This window comes from Pectinophora gossypiella, chromosome 27 (assembly GCF_024362695.1).
Source record: "Pectinophora gossypiella chromosome 27, ilPecGoss1.1, whole genome shotgun sequence".
In the NCBI taxonomy this organism is placed as follows: Eukaryota; Metazoa; Arthropoda; class Insecta; order Lepidoptera; family Gelechiidae; genus Pectinophora; species Pectinophora gossypiella.
In genome coordinates, this window is record NC_065430.1 from 3,043,162 (window position 1) to 3,065,020 (window position 21,859).

Here is a 21,859-nt window from a genome sequence, read left to right on the forward strand (position 1 = left end):
TTTCTACCAAATGTTCTCCTGTAATTTCTTTTGTTTGTTTGTGTTAGCCGTGTTTGAATAAATGTTTTTTCTCTCTTTACTTACCCGAGTACCCCGGCGCACACTTGCACATGTAGTCGGTGGCGGTGGAGAGCAGCGGCCGCTCCATCATAATGTCGTCCTGCGAAACAACAACTGTGCTTTAATTATCACACTGTATGCGGGAATTCTGAGACCTATGCGCATTTCGTAGATGCATTTTAAGATGTAACATTGTTTTAAGTTTACGCGGTTATTATCATAACAGTCATCCCGTGATCATGGCACTTGCAACAGTGTCGAAATATCGGGAGTCTCATATCCCCATTTAAACGCGGTAAGAACCCGTTATTATGTGCATTTTAAGATGTTTGCTTTGGGCGAATAGTTACTGATTCTAGCACTCACAATTTTATTTGAAGTCTTCTTCTTATCGTGTGGGTTGTGAGGTGGAATACCAACCCCATCAACCCTGATGTCAGGGTTATTATTGAGCCGCCAAAGGTCCAGTGGTTGAGCGTTGGCCTCACGAGCCGGAGGCCTCGGGTTCGAATCCCGGTGGGGACATATCACAAAAATCACTTTGTGATCTCTATGTTGGTTAGGACATCGCAGGCTGATCACCTGATTTTCCGAAAGTAAGAAGATCCGTGCTTCGGAAGGCACGTTAAGCCGTTGGTCCCGGTTACTACTTACCGATGTAAGTGAGTAATCGTTACATGAGCCATGTCAGGGGTCATCGTTTATTATAATAAGTTACATTTTGACTTAATTAACTTATGTTTGTAGAGGCAAAACATTCTTAAATATCATGGTTGATAGAGGGGAGGCCTGTGCCCAGCAGTGGGACGTATATAGGCTGTTTATGTCAGCCACTGAGCAGTGGGCGGCGTGCAGAGCGTGGCTCACCTGCAGCGCCAGGCCGGCGGCGGGCAGGTAGCACACGCCGTGCACGCAGTCGTGGTGCGCGCAGGGCGAGGTGCCGAGCGCGGCGTGCGGCGCCGCCTCGCAGTAGCGGCCCGCGTAGCCCGCTGCGCACGCGCACTTGTACTCCTCCAGCCCGTCCACGCACGTCGCGCCGTTCTGTGGGGGACAGGGATACATTTTTTCAAAGAAAGGTACAATTAATTAAAAAGGTGTACTTAAGTGACATCGTAACGAAAATTTTGAGATTTCTGAGTTGATATCAAGTGGAATTTTCCGTCGTAAAAGTACCTATGGAACTGGAAATAATTTAAGGAAACAAAAATAGTATTTTATGCAACAGTTGTATAAGAAGGGTCAAAAAATGCGAGTGGCGTGAGTTGCGATGTGAGCCTTGGCGAACATCGCAATAAGAGACGCCACGAGCATTTTTTGACCTAGTTATACAACGTTGCATACAATACTTTTTCTACGACGACGTAATTTTAAATGAAACAAAAATTATACAAAGAAAAATTTTATTTATAAAAATGAAGATGTAAATTTTGAATGGTATTGTGTGATATGGTAATCAATAGTTCTTCATCCATTTTTCCTTTTTATTTTATACTTTTTAGTGTTTTGAAACGAAACACAAAAATTTTCCAATTTATTTTCCAACGCGCGGGAAAATGGCGGCAAATGTATACTTTTTTTTTATAGTATATCTATGGCACCAAACAAAGTAAAGGTGCCAGTTTCCAGGTCAAAAAAAAAAAAAACAACAACAATGCTTTTTTGGCGACATTATAGTACAGTTACACTTTGTAAACAATGCTTTTATAGGCCATAGAGCGTACACTTTTTCAAAGAGTTTAATTATGTATGTACTTATATTAGACTTTTTGGTTATTTAAATGCCAGATTAAAGTAGAGGAGTAGAAAAAAATATGAATGTTGCGACGGAAAGTTCCACTTGATTAGTCTGAATCATCCTCCTCAGTATTCGTTACGGTGTCACTTAGGTACTTACCCCGTACAAGTACATACAGGTAACCATACGTATGAGTATACTCAATTAAATAAAGACAGAACAATTATTATTATTTATTAGTAAGTATGCAATTTTTCATCGCAAAAGTATCTATAGAACTGAAAATAATTTTAAAAAACAATAAATTTTTCACGAATTTTCCGACAGGAAATTCCACTCATCTCATCATCCTCCTCAGTATTCGTTACGATGTCACTAACATCCTGTATAAATTATTGTTATTATTTTTGTAAGTAAGTATGTACCTACATTATTTCGCCGTTTTGCTATTTAAGTAAAAAGTTTGTTAATGTGGCGTCCTATACGGATACTGTTATAACGTGTATAGGTCCCGGCAAACTTCTTGAGTATCGACCTTGACTGCGCACAACCGAATTTTAGATCTCTTTGGTGGTGCGGTACGGGGCGCGGGGGCGGGTGAATACCGCATCGACGGGCTATTGGTAGATCAGTCTTCGTCCCTTTGACTCCCGAATACACTTGCGTGCAGTGAAACTGTCACGTTTTTGTTATTGCTCTTTTATTAGATTTTTTTTTGTTATTGCTCATTTTTTTAAGTTTAAGAATTAGTTACTAGCACGAGGTCTACAGATCCAAAACCTAGCACTAGCTCTGGTATTGCTGGTTTCAATCTCATGGAAGGAATATCATACTTACCTGACGATTAGTTTTTTATTAAGTAAGTATAATAATATAATATAAGTTTTAATAAACTATAATAATATAGATAAGCTTAGTTTTATATACATAATTAAATAATATACTTAATAATTGTTTTTTTTTAATGAAGTTAAGAAAATAATCAAAAGTTCATTTTTTTTTGCACGGAAGTGTACGTGCGCGAACTTTCCCCCACTACGACACTCGATGCTCAAGAAGTTTGCCGGGAGTTATATCCGAGCTTATATTTGCTATCAGTTCTGACAGCCGCGGTTTTTCTCTCTTCTACTTGTCAATCCGCCGAATCACCATTGTTTACGCAAATAAACATTTGGAATACTTATTTGGTGTTTGTTGTTGCCCAGAACCCGCAAAGTAGTATAACAGACATAGGTATTAGGGTGAATATCAAAATTTAAAGTTTCGTGGCGAAATTTTAAATTATTTTTTCGTGAAAAGTTGGGTTCCGACATGAAAAAGATCCCAAAGGATCCTTTATCATGTCACGAAAAAATTATCGCCACCAAACTTGGCACATTTTGATATCCACCCATTATGAATGAATGAATGAATAATAATTTATTTCGGATTTGAAATCCATAGATGTTAGTAAGTACAAAATAGCTTAAACCTAATATTAGTAACAGGTACATAAAACAAACAAAAGCAACAAAAATAAAATATGATAAATTTATCAGACCCGATTTTACCGGCGGACACCATATCCCGGCTTGACTCGTATAATATGGAGGTCCGTCCAGTATGCCCATATTGGGCAATCAGGTCTGTCACACAACACCTTCAGGACTATACTGGGGCTCCCGCGCACACGCCGCATTATTGAGGCAACTCTCTTCCGCACAATAGCATGAAAGCCATCTGTCATTATATGTTTTTTCTTTCTTTTTTTTATAAAGTACTTACCTGACACATGTGGTTGATGCAGTCGTCGGCGTTGACGGTGCAGTTCTGCCCGGAGTACCCCCGCGGGCAGCTGCACGTGTAGTGGCTGCCGTGATCGGTGCACGCGGCGCCGTTCGCGCACGGGTTGAACTCCGCCGTGCAGAACGGGATCTTCTTCTCGCAGAATTCGCCTGGGGGACAGATGCTTTCGTTTACATCACAGAGACACCTCTAGACAACTGGGGCGTTCCGGGATTTCGTGATTCCGGGATTTCGTGATTCCGGGATTTCGTGATTCCGGGATTTCGTGATTCCGGGATTTCGTGATTCCGGGATTTCATAATTCCGGTTTCGTGAATTTTAAGTTTTGTGATTCCGGAGCTTTATAAATCCGGTGTTTCGTAACTCTGGGAGATTCGTAATTCAGAAGTTTCGTAATTCTGGAGTTCTGTAACTTCGGAGTTTCGTAAATCAGGGATCTAAGTTTTGTACGTCCGGAACTTTATAAATCCGGTGTTTCTTAACTCTGGGAGATTCGTACAATTTATTCCGATGATTTTTTGTTGACGTCTCTCTTTAGCTATCGAAGTTATTTCCTTAAACAGTCCACTAACCCATAAACCCAGGAGCGCACTTGCAGGAGTATCCCTCCAGGTGGTCGAGGCAGGTCGCGTTGTTCAGGCAACGGTTATTCAAGCAGTCGTCGATGTTGACCTCGCATCGCACGCCCGTGTAGCCGGGTAGGCAGGAACAGCTGTAGATAGTACATTTTATTTAGTTTTTTTATCGCCAACATGGGACTTATTGTCCGAAAAAGTAAGATGATTCCGTGCTTCGGAGGGCACGTTAAGCCGTTGGCCCCGGCTATTAGCCGTAAAAACACCTCCACCAACCCGCAGTGGAGCAGCGTGGTGGAGTATGCTCCATATCCCCTCCGGTTGATTGAGGGGAGGCCTGTGCCCAGCAGTGGGACGTGTATAGGCTGTTTATGTTATGTTATGGGACTTATATAGCTGGCGAAGCGTGGAGTTACTGTTAGTGGCATCGTAACGAAAACTTTCAGAAATGATTCAGACCATGATTCTGAGTTGATATCAAGTGGTATTTTCCATCGCAAAAGTCCATACTTTTATAACTGAAAACTAAAAAAAATACAAAAATTTTCATGAATTTTCCGATAGGAAATTCCACTTGATATCATCCCCCTTAGTATTCGTTGCGATGTCACTAACACCCTGTATCATAATCATCAGCCCATTAACGTCCCCACTGCTGGGGCACGGGCCTTCCCTATGGATGGATAGGGAGATCGGGCCTTAAACCATCACGCGGGCCCAGTGCGGATTGGTGGTTATTAACGACTGCTAATGTAGCCGGGACCAACGGCTTAACGTGCCTTCCGAAGCACGGAGGAGCTTGAGAAGATTTTTTTTTTGTGGTCACCCATCCTATGCCCGGCCTTTGGGAAAGTTGCTTAACTTCAACAATCGCAGACCGAGCGCGTTTACCGCTGCGCCACCGAGCTCCTCAATACACCCTGTATAACCCGGGCCAATCAAATAGGTATCTCGCCACGTTAACGGTGAAAAGAAAGGAAAACATGAAACAGTAGGACTAGGGCCCTGTGCTGGGAGGTTTTCTGGCCACGTCTTTCCCTCAGCGTTACATATCCCGATGTGGTAGTAGTTTTACAGCTAGTTATATAATATGTAATTTAATTTTTTGACGTTCAAAAAGCGCTAACTTTGTAAGCCAATTTTGAAAAGTAAATATGTTTGAATCATCTTGCCTCTGGAACGACCTCTTCGAGGCTACCGTGACGTCGTAGGTACTCACTGAAAGCGTCCCTCCTCCAGCACCCTGCAGACGCCGTTGGCGCAGGGCGAGCCGTAGCAGGCGTCGATGTGGTGCTGGCACGTGTCGCCGTGGTAGCCGCGCGCGCACGCGCACACGAAGCCCCCCGCCGGCGTGGCCGCGCACGACCCGCCGTTGGCGCACGGGTTGTTGTAGCACCGGTCGCACTTCGACACCACTTCCGCCGGGGGGTTGCCTGTGCGCAGGCACGGTGCGGTTAAATAAATAAATAAGAATGACTAAATCAAATCAAATCCAAATCAAAAATCATTTATTTCAGACATGATGGTCCATATTACATTAATTAATTACACACTTAAAAAATAAAATAAAATTAAAATCAAAATTATTATTATTTTTTTTTTCAAACCCGGTTTACAAATGAAACCTTCCCCGGACGCTCCCCGGATGCCCTCTAAGCTAGGACAAATCCGGAGAAACCCGGACGGATGGCAACTAGAGATGTGTCGGATCGTTAAAAATGTATATCCGCGGATACGGATCTGAATATGGATATTTAGTGTAAAGATCCGCGGATACGGATACGGATCTTTATTTTCTTATTCGATATTATTCGATTGGTGTCGGCGCCCGCGACCTTGAAACGATAGTAGTCGTCTTCGCTCGCCTCAACCTCAGGCAGGACACGTTTTAACTTGCATTGCGCGGGTAGTACTTTTGTTTTGGTTATGGTTTAGTGTGACATTGGTGCTAATTCCTGTAAATACCATCTAATTTTATTTTAAGTTATGTCTGTCATTTTCTTATCCGCCGAAAAGGAAAGGGACGGGTAATCGACAAGCATAAAATTTATGGAACACACGTCAATTTTAAGCACAAATCTAAACCAACCGTCTAAAAATTTTACATCTGTCAATAACCCGACACATTCATTTACTCATTCTTCCTAAAATTAAGAGCTGTGAATCATCCGTCCCTTTCCTTTTCGACGGATATGAAAATGACGGATATAACTTTAAATAAAATTAGGCGGTGTCTGCAGGAATCGGGGCCACTGTGGAATTTTATAGTTTTTTATTTAATAATTCTACTAAATCACCTGAAAAAGATCCGTAAAAGATCCGCGTGAAAAGTAACGGACACGGTTACGGATACGGATTTTTCTTTTATCTCGGATATCCGCGGATACGGATACGGATATTCGGAACATCACTAGGCAACCCTAATCTTATAACAAGCCTATTCCGGACGAATCCTTGTTTGTTTTTTGACGTGACTTATTGTAGGATTGCCGCAGATGGCATTAACTGCTTGGCCGGACAAATGGGGAGCGCTGAAGGCTCTCACCCGGTACAACGTTTAAGACAACACGTCTGAGGGTGCCCAGTTGGGCGCGAACCTCGGCTCAGGGCGTTGTCTGAGAGGAAAAATATTTGAAAGGATTAATCGACCCTAGTGGGTCGATAGCGATAAGCGCTGAATGAGGGAACTCGTCGACCACGCCGGCGGGGTCGGTATCGGGGTCCTGAAGTGTTTGGTGTCGCGAGCTGATTGGCTGCCTCTATGGCTAGGGTAATCGGGTCGTCGGGATCGTATATTACGTCATTCGGACGCCGATACTTTTCAGTACCGTGGAGAAACAACAGCTATAATTAACACAGTAGCATCTTATGGTAAACACAGAAAATTATAGTTTCTGGCAGATAGCAAATTGATAAAATCAAAAAGGTTTGCACTAATGCACATTACACTGCGCATAATAACAAAGTAACAACAAACAATAGGATTGCAAAAGCGGTATATAAAGCGAAAGTTGATGGTAGGGCTGGCAGAGGAAGACCGAGAAGGACTTATGATGACCAAATTGGAGATGTCCTTAGAAAAGGTTCAATACGATCTACTCTGAACCGGCGTGCGTGTATGAAGCGATTGATGAATGTGGAGGAAGCAAGAGAAGTGTGTCAGGATCGAAGCAAATGGAATTCTATAGTCTCTGCTTACCCCGGTGGGAAATAGGCGTGAGTTTATGTATGTATGTATGTAACAACAAACAAACAACACAAACAAAACAAAGTCATCTAGATCTAATATATTATTTGTAAAAGGGTTGTAATCCGAACCAAAGCACTTACCTCTGCATACAAACGCGGAGGACTGCGTGCTCAATATGAGTTTGTCTCGCATTGGGGCGGGTTCTGAACATCGAGCGATTCCCGGTTCCACGTACTCCCCAGCACTCTTCACCCATTCGGAGAGCCAGCGGGCGTTGCAGTCGCAGTAGAGGGGGTTCGAGCCGAGAGCACTGGAAGAGAGGTTTAAAATTATATACTTAAATCGCACATTAAACATGTTTCATCATCACCAGCCCATTAACGTCCCCACTGCTGGGGCACGTTTGGCGGCAAGGGTGTGCTGCCGCCAAAGGATGTTTTCGGGGTACCGAACTGAGCATAACATAACAAATACTTTATTGCACAAACAGGAAAAAACAAAATACAAAACAAAAGAGAAATAGAATTAGTACAATAGGCGGCCTTATTGCTAAGTAGCAATCTCTTCCAGACAACCTTTAAGTATAGGAGATATTGAATATTATGTAATATAGCGGGATAGTGCAGCATAGGAATACTTGTACATAAAAAAATACACTTTCGACTACATAAACTACATAATAATAATACACATAATTATAATTGTTATAATAAATAAATATCACACTACCCCGCTAGCCACAAGTTGGTAGTGTGACTAGGGATCGACGATCCGACAGTGTTGTGTTGGAAGTTGTATATATGCGTCTTGCTGTGTAAACTTCGATACCGCGTTTCACGACTGGTTGAAGACTGCATTATTGAATGTGGCGCCATCTGTTGCATGTGAGCGGAACTAGGTGGCCAACTAGTTGTGTCCGCTACAGCACGGGCCTTCCCTATGGATGGATAGGGAGATCGGGCCTTAAACCACCACGCGGGCCCAGTGCGGATTGGTGGTTATTAACGACTGCTAATGCAGCCGGGACCAACGGCTTAACGTGCCTTCCGAAGCAAGGAGGAGCTCGAGATGAAAACTTTTCTTTTGTGGTCACCCATCCTATGACCGGCCTTTGCGAAAGTTGCTTAACTTCAACAATCGCAGACCGAGCGCGTTTACCGCTGCGCCACCGAGCTCCTCCCAAAAGATCACTACTTATAGAGTTATAGAGTTTAATATTCGTAACTTATGCAACCTGCCTACCTACAAACTACCTAAAACTAATAACGCATATGGCATGAGGACGTGGAAATACATATTACACGATATATTGAATAAGTTACCTAAAGACAAACAAACGGACATACTTACTAACATAAAAACATGTAAACGTACTTTAAAGAATTTATACTTGGGTTCTAAAGATGTAACGTAATGTTACGATATTATTGTAACGAGGGAGCAATTTTCATTCGCTTCTCGCATTATTTCTTTCTCTGTCACTTGCACCATAAACATACTTCTCTCTCTCTCTAGTCGTTTTGAACAAAATAAATTAAAAAAAAAATGTTCTTTGTGTTGACGACCTGTACTGTACTGGTAGGTAGTACTGTACAAGTACTGTACCTTGTTGTTGTGGCCAACGAATGATATTCTATTTCATGAAATACGACCATTTCATGGAACGATCGAGCACATCGTAAACACATTATAATACAGGGTGTTAGTGACATCGTAACGAAAACTTTGAGGGATGATTGGGACCATGATTCTGAGATGATATCAAGTGGAATTTTCCGTCGCAAAAGTATGGAACAGAAAATAACTTAAAAAAAAAACGAAAATTTTCATGAATTTTCCGACTGAAAATTCCACTTGATATCTACTCAGAATCATGGTCTGAATCATCCCCCTCAGTATTCGTTACGGTGTCACTAACACCCATACCTACTTGTATGGGTACAGTATGTACTTGTGCGGGGTGTAAGTGACATCGTAACGAATACTGAGGGGGATGATTCAGCTGATTATTCTGAGTTAATATCAAGTGGATTTTTTCATCGCAAAAGTATAGAATTGAAAATAATTTAAAAAACTAAAAAAAAAAATCATGAATTTTGCGACGGAAAATTCCACTTGATATGAACTCAGAATCATTGTCTGAATCATCCCTCTCAGTATTCGTTACGATGTCACTAACACCCTGTATATACCAAATTATTTTAATAGAATTAGAAGAATCTAGAGGTACTTACACATGTGAGATGGACTCCAGGTCCCTGAACACCCCGTCAGCCAGCATGGAGATGTTATTCCCGTGTAGCGATAGCACGCGCAGCTGTGTCAGACCCTTCAGGGCGTCTCTCTGTAACAAAGACGCAGGGGTCAGGGGTCGAATCCCGGCGAGGACAATACACAAAACTCACTTTGTGATCCGTAGTTTGATTAGGACATTACTGGCTGATCACCTGATTGTCCGAAAGTAAGATGATCCGTGCGGAAGGCACGTCAAGCCGTTGGTCCCGGTTACTACTTACTGATGTAAGTAAGTAATCGTTACATGAGCCATGTCAGGGGCATTTACATCCCGACGACCCAATTACTAGCCATAGAGGCAGCCAATCAGCTAGCGACTCCAAACACTTCAGGCCTCCGATACCGACTCCGCCGGCGTGGTCGACGATTTCCCTCAATCAGCGCTTATTGTTATCGCTTATTATTAATTCTTTCAAATATTTTTCATCTCAGACGACGCCCTGAGCCGAGGTTCGCGCCCAACTGGGCACCCTCAGGCCTATTGTCTTAAACGTTGTACCGGGTGAGAGCCTTCAGCGCTCCCCATTTGTCCGACCAAGCGCGCGCGCGCGCGGCGGCGCGCTTCGTGCGCTTTGTGTGTATATGTATGTGTGTGTGTGTGTGTGTGTGTGTGTGTGTGTGTGTGTGTGTGTGTGTTTGTATGTGTGTGTGTGCGATTATCTTATCTTATCTTATGCTTTTGGATATGGTTGCAGGGATTTGGTAAATAATCAAAATATTATCACACGTCAACATTGAGTAACATAAATCCGGGTGAGAGCCTTCAGCGCTCCCCATTTGTCCGGCCAAGTAGTTAATGCCATCTGCGGCAAATCTACAATAAGTCACGTCAAAAAAAAAACAGAGAAGAGTGCCTACGTACGATATACGGGAGTACCATGCTTGAGAGACTTTGATCAGATCAACTTTGTAACCCTGACCCTGGTCATCACACAAGCCACAGAGCCTCACCTGCACGCATCGCAGCTTGTTGTAGCTCACTATGAGGGTGGACAGCTTGTGGAGTCCCTCGAAGGTGTTGTTGGCGAGCACGGAGACCTTGTTGTTGGAAAGGTCCAGCCGCGTCAGTTGCGTCAGGTGGCGGATCTGCTCCGGGGAGATGCTTGTTATCTCGTTCGATTCCAGATACCTGCAGACGGAAACAGAAAATTTATTTAAGTATTTTTATTTTGAACAGCCTCCGTGGTCTAGTGGTTAGAGCGTTAGGCTTACGACCCGGAGATCCCGGGTTCGAATCCCAGTGTCAGGGGCCTTTGGCGGCTCAATAGTACCCTGACACCACACGATAGAAGATCCTTCTTGTGAAATAGTGTGAACTTTAAAATAAACAGTGGTTATGTTCTATTGACTTGGACTATTTATGTAACCGACCGGTTGGGAACCTCCGCAGACGCGTTCGGCGGGCTCACGCACCTCACTGCATTCTGAGTAATCAATGAAGGACTTTCCAGACTACAGTATCAGTATTTGTTCAACAAAAACAATAAAGGGTGTTAGTGACATCGTAACGAAAACTTTGAGGGATGATTCAGACTATGATTCCGAGTTGATATCAAGTGGAATTTACCGTCGGAAAAGTATGGAAATTTTAATGAATTTTACGACAGGAAAATCCACCTTATATCAACTCAGAATTATGGTCTGAATCATCCTCCTCAGTATTTGTTACGGTGTCACTAACACCTTATCTACTTGTATGGCTACTTGCATGTACTTGTACAGTCATAAGCAATATCATGTACCCACTTTAGGACTCTGTCGCACTAACATATAGTGAGACTTACAGTTCAATTTGTCAAAAAAGTTAATGTGACATGGTACCAAAGTGTATACATATTAATGCTCATGACCGTACAGGGTGTAAGTGTAACGTGTAAGTCACACGGAAGCCAATTTACATAAACAGCCTATATACGTCCCACTGCTGGGCACAGGCCTCCCCTCAATCAACCGGAGGGGGTATGGAGCATACTCCACCACGCTGCTCCAATGCGGATTGGTGGTGTTTTTACGGCTAATAGCCGGGACTAACGGCCTAACGTGCCCTCCGAAGCACGGAATCATCTTACTTTTTCGGACAATCAGGTGATTCAAGCCTGAAAAGTCCTTACGAAACAGAGGACAGTCTCACAAAGTGATTTCGACGAGATGTCCCCATCGGGAATCGAACCTGGACCGCCAGATCGTGAGCCTAACGCTTTAACCACTAGACCACAGAGGCTGTTAAATAGTAAAAATAGGTCAAATAAAGCTACTTACAGCTCGGTGGTCTGGCGCGGTATGTTGCCGGGCAGCGCGGTGAGCTGTGCGCGCGAGCAGCGCACCACCGTGCCGGTGCACGCGCACGGGGCTGGGCAGTAGTCCGGGGACAGGCAGCCTTTGTCTTCCGCTGTGGACGGATGTGGTGGTTACTTTTTGGTGAACTGCTGCTACTTACTGATGTAAGTAAGTAGTCGTTACATGAGCCATGTCAGGGGCGTTTGGCGGTTCAATAGTAACCCTGACACCAGGGTTGATGGGGTAGGTAATTCACCTCACAACCCACACGATGGAAGAAGTGGATTACTGTGGAGATGGCTCGGCTACGAGTGCGGAAACTTTGAACATTATACATAAAACACATAACACCGGGTTCTTACCGTGTTAGTCAGGGATATTATTATTATTATTTTTCTGTTCCTTTTACGTTTTTGGTAATAATTGTGATTTTGTGTAAGTATTGTTACTGTGGCGTCCTCTAATAATAAATATTTTCTTTCTTTCTATAAGAGACTCCCACCACCTCCCTGGGGAGTCTACGCGGTAAAAACCCGGTATTTTTTAACCCTTTCACGGGCAGAGACCATGGGACATAGATAGTTCATAATAGATGGGACATAGATGGTTCATAATAGATGGAGCATCGATGGTTCATAATAGATGGGGCATCGATGGTTCATAATAGATGGGACATCGATGGTTCATAATAGATAGTATGACACCTTGGAATCGGAACGTCATTAGACGTTCTGTCCTTGAAAGTGTTAATTATGATAACCGCGTAAACCTCAAACAACATTACACTTTCGCCAATAGGCTTGTTTCCAACTAGTCAAATCAGTTACTTTTTACTAAACGTCAAAACACTAAATTACAATGGAATTTGTATGACAAAACACACTGACTGAAGAAAATGTCGGACTTATTACGTTTATCTTGATTAAAATTCATAAATGAGTTAAATTGTGCCGATCACTATTGTTTGCAAATAATCCTATTTGTTATGTTTTTATTCAAAGCAAGTAAAATTAATTATAATCTTAGAGTTAAACAGAATATATTTACAAGACGAATATATCTAATATGAATATCATCATCACCAGCCCATAAACGTCTCCACTGCTGGGGCACGGGCCTTCCCTATGGATGGATAGGGAGATCGGGCCTTAAACCACCACGCGGGCCCAGTGCGGATTGATGGTTATTAACGACTGCCAATGCAACCGGGACCAACGGTTTAACGTGCCTTCCGAAGCACGGAGGAGCTCGAGATGAAAACTTTTTTTTTTGTGGTCACCCATCCTATGACCGGCCTTTGCGAAAGTTGCTTAACTTCAACAATCGCAGACTAAGCGCGATTACCGCTGCGCCACCGGGCTCTTCAATATGAATATAGTTATATATAATAAACATCCCACCGCATTTACAAATATGACCAAAGCTGCTTTTAAAGTTAATTAGACAAAATGGTTGCTAGAACACTGCTTTTATAGTATTAATGAATTTCTAGATTATAAAAACTAAACTTTGACATTTTTAATTAGAGTTTTATTATTATTTTATTTTACGATTGATTTGTATTGTATAATTCTTATGTAATTAACACTTTACGGCTATTTAAAAAAATGTATTATGACACATTATTATTCCATACAAAATTAGGAGGCGCTCAAGGACGTTAAGATTTTGTTATAAGCAAGAATAATGTGAAATATGACACAAACGTTATTAAACGTCGACGTATATAAGCGTTCTATCATAACCTTTATATTACAATCATTAGTAAAAGGAACAACGTCTAACAACGTCAACGTTTATAGACGTTGCGTCACATGCGGTTAACATAATGTTTTTAGTTTAACTAACAACATCTAACGACGACGACGGTTGAACACGTTCTGTCACGCAATACTCAAATATAATTATTTATTTTGACAACGTTTATAAACGTCGCCGTCAATAGACTATTTTCTGAATATTTCAATCAATCAGTAATACTTTATTGCACAACGACATATACAAAGGACATAAACATACGAATAAAAACATAAGTAAAAAAAAATTAAAGAAATCAATAAAAAAAGTTATATTTTGGTCACTGAGTAAGTAAAAATATTATTTGTAACAAGAGAACAAGTCGACTTTTTCAATATACGTGTATCGGATGGTTCTACTTCTCAGAGACTGTCACTATCACGCTGTATACATGCGCCAGGCAACTCACGGGTGCACTTGAAGTCGGCCAGGTCCAGGTGGTGCAGGCCGGCGCCGTGCAGCGCGGCGGGCGCGCCGCACGCGGCCAGGGGGGCTAGGCGGCGCGCGCGCAGCCACGCCGCCAGCCAGGAGAGGTGGCACGTGCACGACAGCGGGTTGGCCTCCAGCCGCCTGGGGGGTAAAACAAATTGCAAACGCACCGGGCCATATCATCCCCCTAGCTTCATCCCGTTTCCCACAGGGTCCGCTTACCTAACCTGAACATTTGACAGGTCCGGTTGTTTACAGAAGCGACTGCCATGACCTTCCAACCCGCGAAGGGAAAACCAGCCCAATACAGGTTAGGTCATACCACCAAAAATGCATTTCTCGAGAATGTGGGTTTCCTCACGACGTTTTCCTTCACCGTTGAGCCCACATTCTCGAGAAATACCCTCATTGGTTTTTAAAAGATGTGTTGCTGTTGCAGTTTCTTGTCATTTCTTCTCCTCAGCCATAACACCTTGCGAAATGACGTAAATTCAAAAATGTTACATTTGACCTTCAACAAGTTTATCCATGATAATTACGTTGAATAAATGATTCTGATTTCTGAAATGATAAACCGCCGTCCGTGCGAGTCCGACTCGCACTTGACCGGTTTTTTTTGTTACGTTTGACGAAAAATTGATACATGTAACCAGCTCCTTACAGTGTAGACAGCATGGTCAGATGGTCGAAGGCGCCAGGAGTGATACATCGGATCTTGTTATTTGACAAGGACCTGGGAACAAAGAAAGAAGTGTCAGCCCAATCCAGTGAAGACATAGTAACAACACATCATGCCTGAATCCCCAAAGGGGTAGGCGTGTGTGGAGTACCTATATAAAAAGTTAAGTATACAGGGTGTTAGTGACATCGTAACGAAAACTTTAAGGGATGATTCAGACCATGATTCCGAGTTGACATCAAGTGGAATTTTCCGTCGCAAAAGTATGGAACTGAAAATAATTAAAAAAAAAACAAATATTTTCATAAATTTTCCGAATGGAAATTCCACTTGATATCAACTCAGAATCATGGTCAGAATCATCGTATGGGGTGTAAATAACATTGTAACAAATACCCAGAGGGATGATTCAGCTCATTATTCCGAGTTAATATCAAGTGGAATTTTCCGTCGTATAATTCATGATTTTTTTATATATTTTTTAATTATTTTCATTTCCATACTTTTGTAACGGAAAATTACACTTGATATTAACTCAGAATAATAAGCGAAACCATCCCCCTCAGTATTCGTTACGATGTCACTTACACCCCGAACAAGTACATACAGGTAGGTATGGGTGTTAGTGACATCGTAACAAATACTCAGGGGGATAGTTTAGACTATGATTCTGAGTTGATATCAAGTGGAATTTCCTATTGGAAAATTTATGAAAAGGAGAATGGGCGAAACTTGTCCAAGAATTATTTTCATTTCCATACTTTTGCGACGGAAAATTCCGCTTGATATCAACTCAGAATCATGAGCTGAATCATTCCCCTCAGTATTCAGTACGGTGTCACTAACACCTGTATATTACGCGCGATGCTGTTACTTACAAGACATTGAGGCTGTGTAGACCAAAGAACATCTTGTCCGTGATAGTCTGCAGTAGGTTCCCGTCCAGCAGTAACTCCTGAATGTTGGCAGCACCGTCGAATGCATTGTCTTCTATCACCGTTATACCTGGAAACATTAATGTGTTGGTGCTTATGAGGGACCTTCCAGGTTCTTCAGGACATTACAGGCTTCTTCTCCTCAGCCATAACACCTTGCGAAATGACGTAAATTCAAAAATGTTACATTGACCTTCAACAAGTTTATCCATGATAATTACGTTGAATAAATGATTCTGATTTCTGATCACCCGATTGTCCAAAAGTAAGATGATCTGTGCTTCGAAAGTCGGAAGACGTAATTTAGTAGTTAGTAGTGGTTACACGAGTCATGTCAGGGGCCTTTGGCGACTCAATAATAACCCTGACACCAGGGTTGATGAGGTTGGTAATCCACCCCACAATACACACGACGACGAGGGACGGATAATCGACAGGCATAAAATTTATGGAACACACGTCAATTTTAGGCACCTTCTCAAAATTTAACGTTGGCTAATAGGTCGACAGAATTAAGTTGATAGCACACGTCAAAAGGTTGTATATCAGCGAGATGCCTATTTGATTCGCCCGGGTTATTCATTGATTCACTCATTCATTTTAAAATTAACATCTGTCCATAGTAGAAAACCAGGTATGCTTTAAAGCTTGAAAGTTTATGTCGACTTTTGAGTTAATTTGTTTGGGGTTCGGAGTAGGAGTCTGCTACGAAGGCTTAGGTTTTATCACTCATCGTCATCACCTGTCATCATTTCATTAATCATCATCAAGAAAAAAAAACATAAGATATGGCTGTATGGGCATAGTTCCCTTTGCCTTGCCCTTAGGGGAAACCCAAACAAAAAAATAATTACCGTTGTTTCTGAAGTCCAGTTTATTCAAGTCTGGTAACCTGCCGAAGAGTCCATCTGACTTGATCTGTCCAAGGTTGTTATCCGACATTATTCTGGAACAGAAAAAACAAATCAAGAATCATGTCAGGGGCCTTTGCGGGTCGGTTTGGTTATAGAATATTACAGGCTGACCGAAATCCGTGCTTCTGAAGGCACGTCAAGCCGTTGGTCCCGGTTACTACTTACTGATGTTAGTTAGTAGTCGTTACATGAGACATGTTAGGGGCCTTTGGCGGCTCAATAGTAACACAGACACCAGGGTTAATGAGGCTGGTTATCCATCTCACACGATAGAAGAAGATTTAGCCATATTTTTTTTTGACAGCATATTTTAGGTTGCGGTCGGTGACCTAGCTAGAGTAACCAATTTGGTTATTTAAGTCTCATTAGTGGTGGATATTTGGACCAAGTTCGATAAAACTTTGGTAAATGTCCTTCCTGTGATGCGATTACAACACTGGCGCACTCACAAGCTGTCCGTGTTGAGCGGCAGGTCCCTTGGCAGGTCCACGAGCGCGGCGCGCGCGCAGCTGACGCTGACGGCGCGCGCCGCGTACTCGCACGCGCACGCCGCCGGGCACGCCGCCAGCGCGCCGCATGCGTTCGGGGGCTCCTCGCCGGCTGGGGGGGCAGGTGAAACCTCTTATACGCTAGGCAACAAATTAACTCGCAACATAATTATGTAAGGGTTGGCCGATGTATCCGTGGTACCGAACAGAGCATAGTACCCCGCTAGCCACAAGTTGGTAGTGTGACTAGGGATCGACGATCCAACGGTGTTACGTCGGAAGTTGTATATATGCGTCTCGCTGTGTAAACTTCGATATCGCGTTTCACGACTGGTTGAAGACTGCATTATTGAATGTGGCGCCATCTTTTGCTTGTGAGCGGAACTAGCTGGCCAACTAGTTGGGTCCGCCACATAAGGCAACGTAGTACAACAGGCTTGTTTGTTTAGAGAGCATCGTTAGTTGAGCATCAATTGTTGAGTGGAGACGTGACGCGCCAGTTCGCCTGTTACGTAACCGGTACCTTCGCCCGCCTGCTCACACCCATACGCCGTGACCAGCGTCGTTCCACGAGTTCAAGTCAGCGTAATTAATGGAACAGCCAGCCTGCTGAGCCAGCGCCCGAACGCGATGCGCTGACGTCAATCACGCCACCAAATTGTGACCTCGATTTAGCCATAATGTAAAATAGTTTTTAAGTAAAATTCAGTGTAGTCCTAACTTCGGACTCAGTCGCACCTAGGTTAGTTAGGTTTAGCTGTAAATTTAAAATATAATTTCATTCTAAGTGATTCTAGTTTCTCTTCGCTCACTTAATTCGTCTGGCAACATGTTGTTGACAACAGACGTGTAATAGGTGCGTAAACAGACAACTTTGTTAAACAAAAATACTCCTTAAGCAGACGCTGCTTCGTCAAAGCTCAAATCAAATCAAATATACTTTATTGCACAGAACTAAAATTTCAACAATCAGACAAAACACATGAATACAGTACAATTTGGGCGGCGTTATTGCTCTAGAGCAATTTCTTCCAGGCAACCAACAAAAGGAAGACATTTATAAGTTGGATGCGGGATGGTTCAACAAAAAAAAAAATACCTAAAAGTAAAACTAAAGTTAATATAATAAATACTCTATACTATACGTACATATATTAATAAATACTCAATGGTGCTAATTCCTGTAAATACCATCTAATTTTATTTTAAGTTATATCTGTCATTTTCTTATCCGCCGAAAAGGAAAGGGACGGGTAATCGACAAGCATAAAATTTATGGAACACACGTCAATTTTAAGCACAAATCTAAACCAACCGTCTAAAAATTTTACATCCGTCAATAACCCGTCACAGTTAAGTAGACAGCACGTCAAACGGATTGCATACCAGCGAGGTACCTTTTGATTCGCCCGGGTTATTCATTCATTTACTCATTCTTCCTAAAATTAAGAGCTGTGAATCATCCGTCCCTTTCCTTTTCGACGGATATGAAAATGACGGATATAACTTAAAATAAAATTAGGCGGTGTCTCCAGGAATCGGGGCCAATATATACTAAAAATATACCTAACCATAAACTGAGAAAACTATAATAATAAATAATAGACTATACACACACATACAAAACAAGCATTGAAATAAATAAAATACATACATACATAAACTCACGCCCGTAATCCCTAATGGGGTGGGCAGAGCCACAAGTAATCAAAGACAACTTGCAGCCACTGTTGATACGATGTCGTAAGCTGGATATGATGAACCTTATGGTGATAAGGGATCAGCCTATCGCCCATAACATTAGTCCATCATGTTAGAGGACACAATCCCTCTGTCAGTTTTTACGACATGCCCGGGAAGACAAGCAGCTGAACGTTTTCTATGTTTTTTATTTGCTCCCAGAACAGCATAGAAGCCAATAAATAAAATACATCATACATAATAGTAATATCCTAAGAATATCCGCATAAGGATTCAAAATGAGCTCGCAACTGGTTCTAAAAGCTCCTTCGTTGGTCAGGGTTCGTCAAAATCAACCAAGACTGGTTCTCGTGCCTCGGTCGTCCAGTGGTTAAACGTTGGGCTCACGATCCGGAGGTTCTGGATTCGAATCCCGGTGGGGACATATCACAAAAATCCCTTTGTGATTCTAGTTTGGTTAGAACATAACAGGCTGATCACCTGATCCGAAAGTAAGACGGTCCGTGCTTCGGAAGACACGTTAAGCCTTTGATCCCGGTTACTACTACTATAGCAAAAAAAAGAAAAAATCATAGTAAACTCACGTTTGCACTTAAAGTTTTCCTCTCGGAGGGCGTCGATCCTCTTGCGGCTCATCCGCTTGGGGGCCTCACACTTGGCCCCGGAGGTTTCTATGGGGTTCTTGCGCAGGTACGCCGCCAGCCAGCGCAGCGAGCAGTCGCACGAGAATGGGTTCCGACCGAGATGTCTGGGGAGGGAGAGTTAATAATATCACAGGTATAATTAATGCCTTTATTAGGTACATTACCATGAAAGGAAAGGGAAGAAAAGGGCTATACAGGTTGTGAGAAGCTGCAGTAGTTTTAGGCGGATGAGACGTTCGTTATGTAAAAAATTACGATTCAAAGTGTAACTATGTTACCTAGCGTTTAAATCAGGGATATGAGACTCCCGAAAAAAAATAACAGAAAATAAATATAATAAATTATGGATCTACCTACTCCACTCCAATCTCATCAGTCATCCCGTGATCATGGCACTTGCAACAGTGTCGAAATATCGGGAGTCTCATATTCATGATTTAAACGCGGTAAGAACCCGTTATTATGTGTTTTAATTACGATGTTACTTACAACGTTTGGATCCCAGTCAAAGCGTCGAAAGTTCCATTTGGTAGCGATCTGATGTTATTGTCATAGAGCGACCTGGAAAAACAAATAAAGATTCTTTTTGGTTATGCTGCCGCCAAAGAACGTTTTCATGGTACCAAACTGAGCATAGTACCCCGTTAGCCACAAGTTGGTAGTGTGACTAGGGATCGACGATCCACTTGAGATAGTGATAGTTGCTTCGCGGACGTCGGGGAGGCACCCTCGGGGCTTGGCCCCTTTGGTGCGGTAGCTCTCACCGCCCGCTAAAACGGGCGGGGCACGGGGGCGGGCCACAGCGGGCGAGTTTCGCGCCTCCGAAGGCCCAATCTCTTGTCCGGGGTGGTACCGCCGGCCCACCCTGTTGAGGGAGGCCCAGTGAGCGACTCCAGCCAGGCGGTATGTGTCTCGTTTAGCGCGTTTCAGAACTGCATTATTGAATGGTGACGCCATCTGTTGCTCGCGATCGGAACTAAGTGGCCAACTAGTTGGGTTCGCCGCAATAGGCTAGTTTCCAACTAGTCAAATCAATTACTTATTAATTTATGTAACGTCTTAAATCTAAATAAAGATTCTATCTATCTATCTACTTTTTACTAAACGTCAATACACGAAATTACTATTTACTACCTATGTAATTTGTATGAAAAAGCACACTGTGACATCATAGAAAAACGTGATGAAATGTCGCAGTTGTTATTACGATTTTCTTGATTAAAAATCATAAATAAGTTAAATAGGAAAAATAAAATGATTTCGTTAGTTTTAGATCTGTCTGGGGCGTTGTCGAAATCTTTTTGTGAGACAGTCCTTTATTTGTAAGGAAATAACAGATTAATATTTATTTACTTACAATAACTTCAGGTTCTGTAGATCCCGAAACGTGTCTTTGCGGACACAGGTTATTTCGTTAGAGTTCAGTAACCTGGAAGAGAGAGAAGGTTATTATTATGTTTGAAGCATATAAGTACACCCCGGACACACACAAATACATCACACACCCTTACACACACACACACCTTCCCTCACATACACCCACACGCACATACACCCTCTCACACACACATTTTCTCTCACATACACCCACATGCACATACACACACGCTCTCTCTCTCTCTCTCACACACACACACACACACACGCTCTCACACACATTTTTTTTTACTTACAGTAGTTGCAACGACGCCAGCCCATGAAATATCCCAGAGGGCAAATCCTTGATTTTGTTTCCATACAGGACCCTGAAAAAAAAACAATGTCAAAATCATCATTCTACTTTGACCACTAAAATTGACAACTTGTGAATTTTCCATCAGGAAATTACACTTGATATCGCCTCAGAATTACAGAAACAATTATTTTTTCAATTACATACTTTTGCGACGGAAAATTCTACCTACTTGATATCTCAACTCAGAATTAAAAGAAGAAAAAAGTGACAAAATCTTTATTAAAAAATAAAAGAGCTTACTACAGCACTAGTGAATACCTTAATACTGATGTTACTATTTGAAAAGCTTTCTTCTCTTTTAACACTTTCAAGGACAGAACGTCTACGGACGTTCCGATTCCAAGGTGTCATACTACCTATTATGAACCACCAATGACCCATGGTCTCTGTCCGTGAAAGGGTTAAACTTCTATTTTGTTGTGCCCGAAAGGGTCTGTGATGTGAAACTCATTAGTAACTTACAAACTTGTACACCATCATAGTATGAAAATAAAGAATATTGAATATTGAGAATTATGGTCTGAATCATCCCTCAAAGTTTTCGTTACGATATCACTAACACCCTGTATAGTTTTTGGGGAACTTATACTGATTATGTCTGGAAAGTCCTTCATTACTCA

At 42.3% G+C, this 21,859-nt stretch overlaps 1 protein-coding gene across 1 annotated transcript in view; it reads right to left on the minus strand.

Annotated features, from left to right (window-relative positions):
• LOC126379031 (protein slit) overlaps positions 1–21,859 on the minus strand; it is a 158,586-nt gene that overhangs the window by 9,873 nt on the left and 126,854 nt on the right. The window contains exons 11-28 of the mRNA XM_050027619.1: positions 21,178–21,249; positions 20,862–20,933; positions 19,994–20,065; positions 19,445–19,608; positions 17,121–17,271; positions 16,612–16,703; positions 15,701–15,827; positions 14,805–14,876; positions 14,124–14,284; positions 11,900–12,029; positions 10,592–10,769; positions 9,580–9,689; positions 7,486–7,655; positions 5,375–5,588; positions 4,153–4,292; positions 3,560–3,729; positions 928–1,101; positions 85–160 (exon numbers count right to left, since the gene is read on the minus strand). Of these exons, the coding sequence (XP_049883576.1) occupies positions 85–160; positions 928–1,101; positions 3,560–3,729; positions 4,153–4,292; positions 5,375–5,588; positions 7,486–7,655; positions 9,580–9,689; positions 10,592–10,769; positions 11,900–12,029; positions 14,124–14,284; positions 14,805–14,876; positions 15,701–15,827; positions 16,612–16,703; positions 17,121–17,271; positions 19,445–19,608; positions 19,994–20,065; positions 20,862–20,933; positions 21,178–21,249 (2,345 nt within the window). The remainder of the gene's footprint in view (positions 1–84; positions 161–927; positions 1,102–3,559; positions 3,730–4,152; positions 4,293–5,374; positions 5,589–7,485; positions 7,656–9,579; positions 9,690–10,591; positions 10,770–11,899; positions 12,030–14,123; positions 14,285–14,804; positions 14,877–15,700; positions 15,828–16,611; positions 16,704–17,120; positions 17,272–19,444; positions 19,609–19,993; positions 20,066–20,861; positions 20,934–21,177; positions 21,250–21,859) is intronic.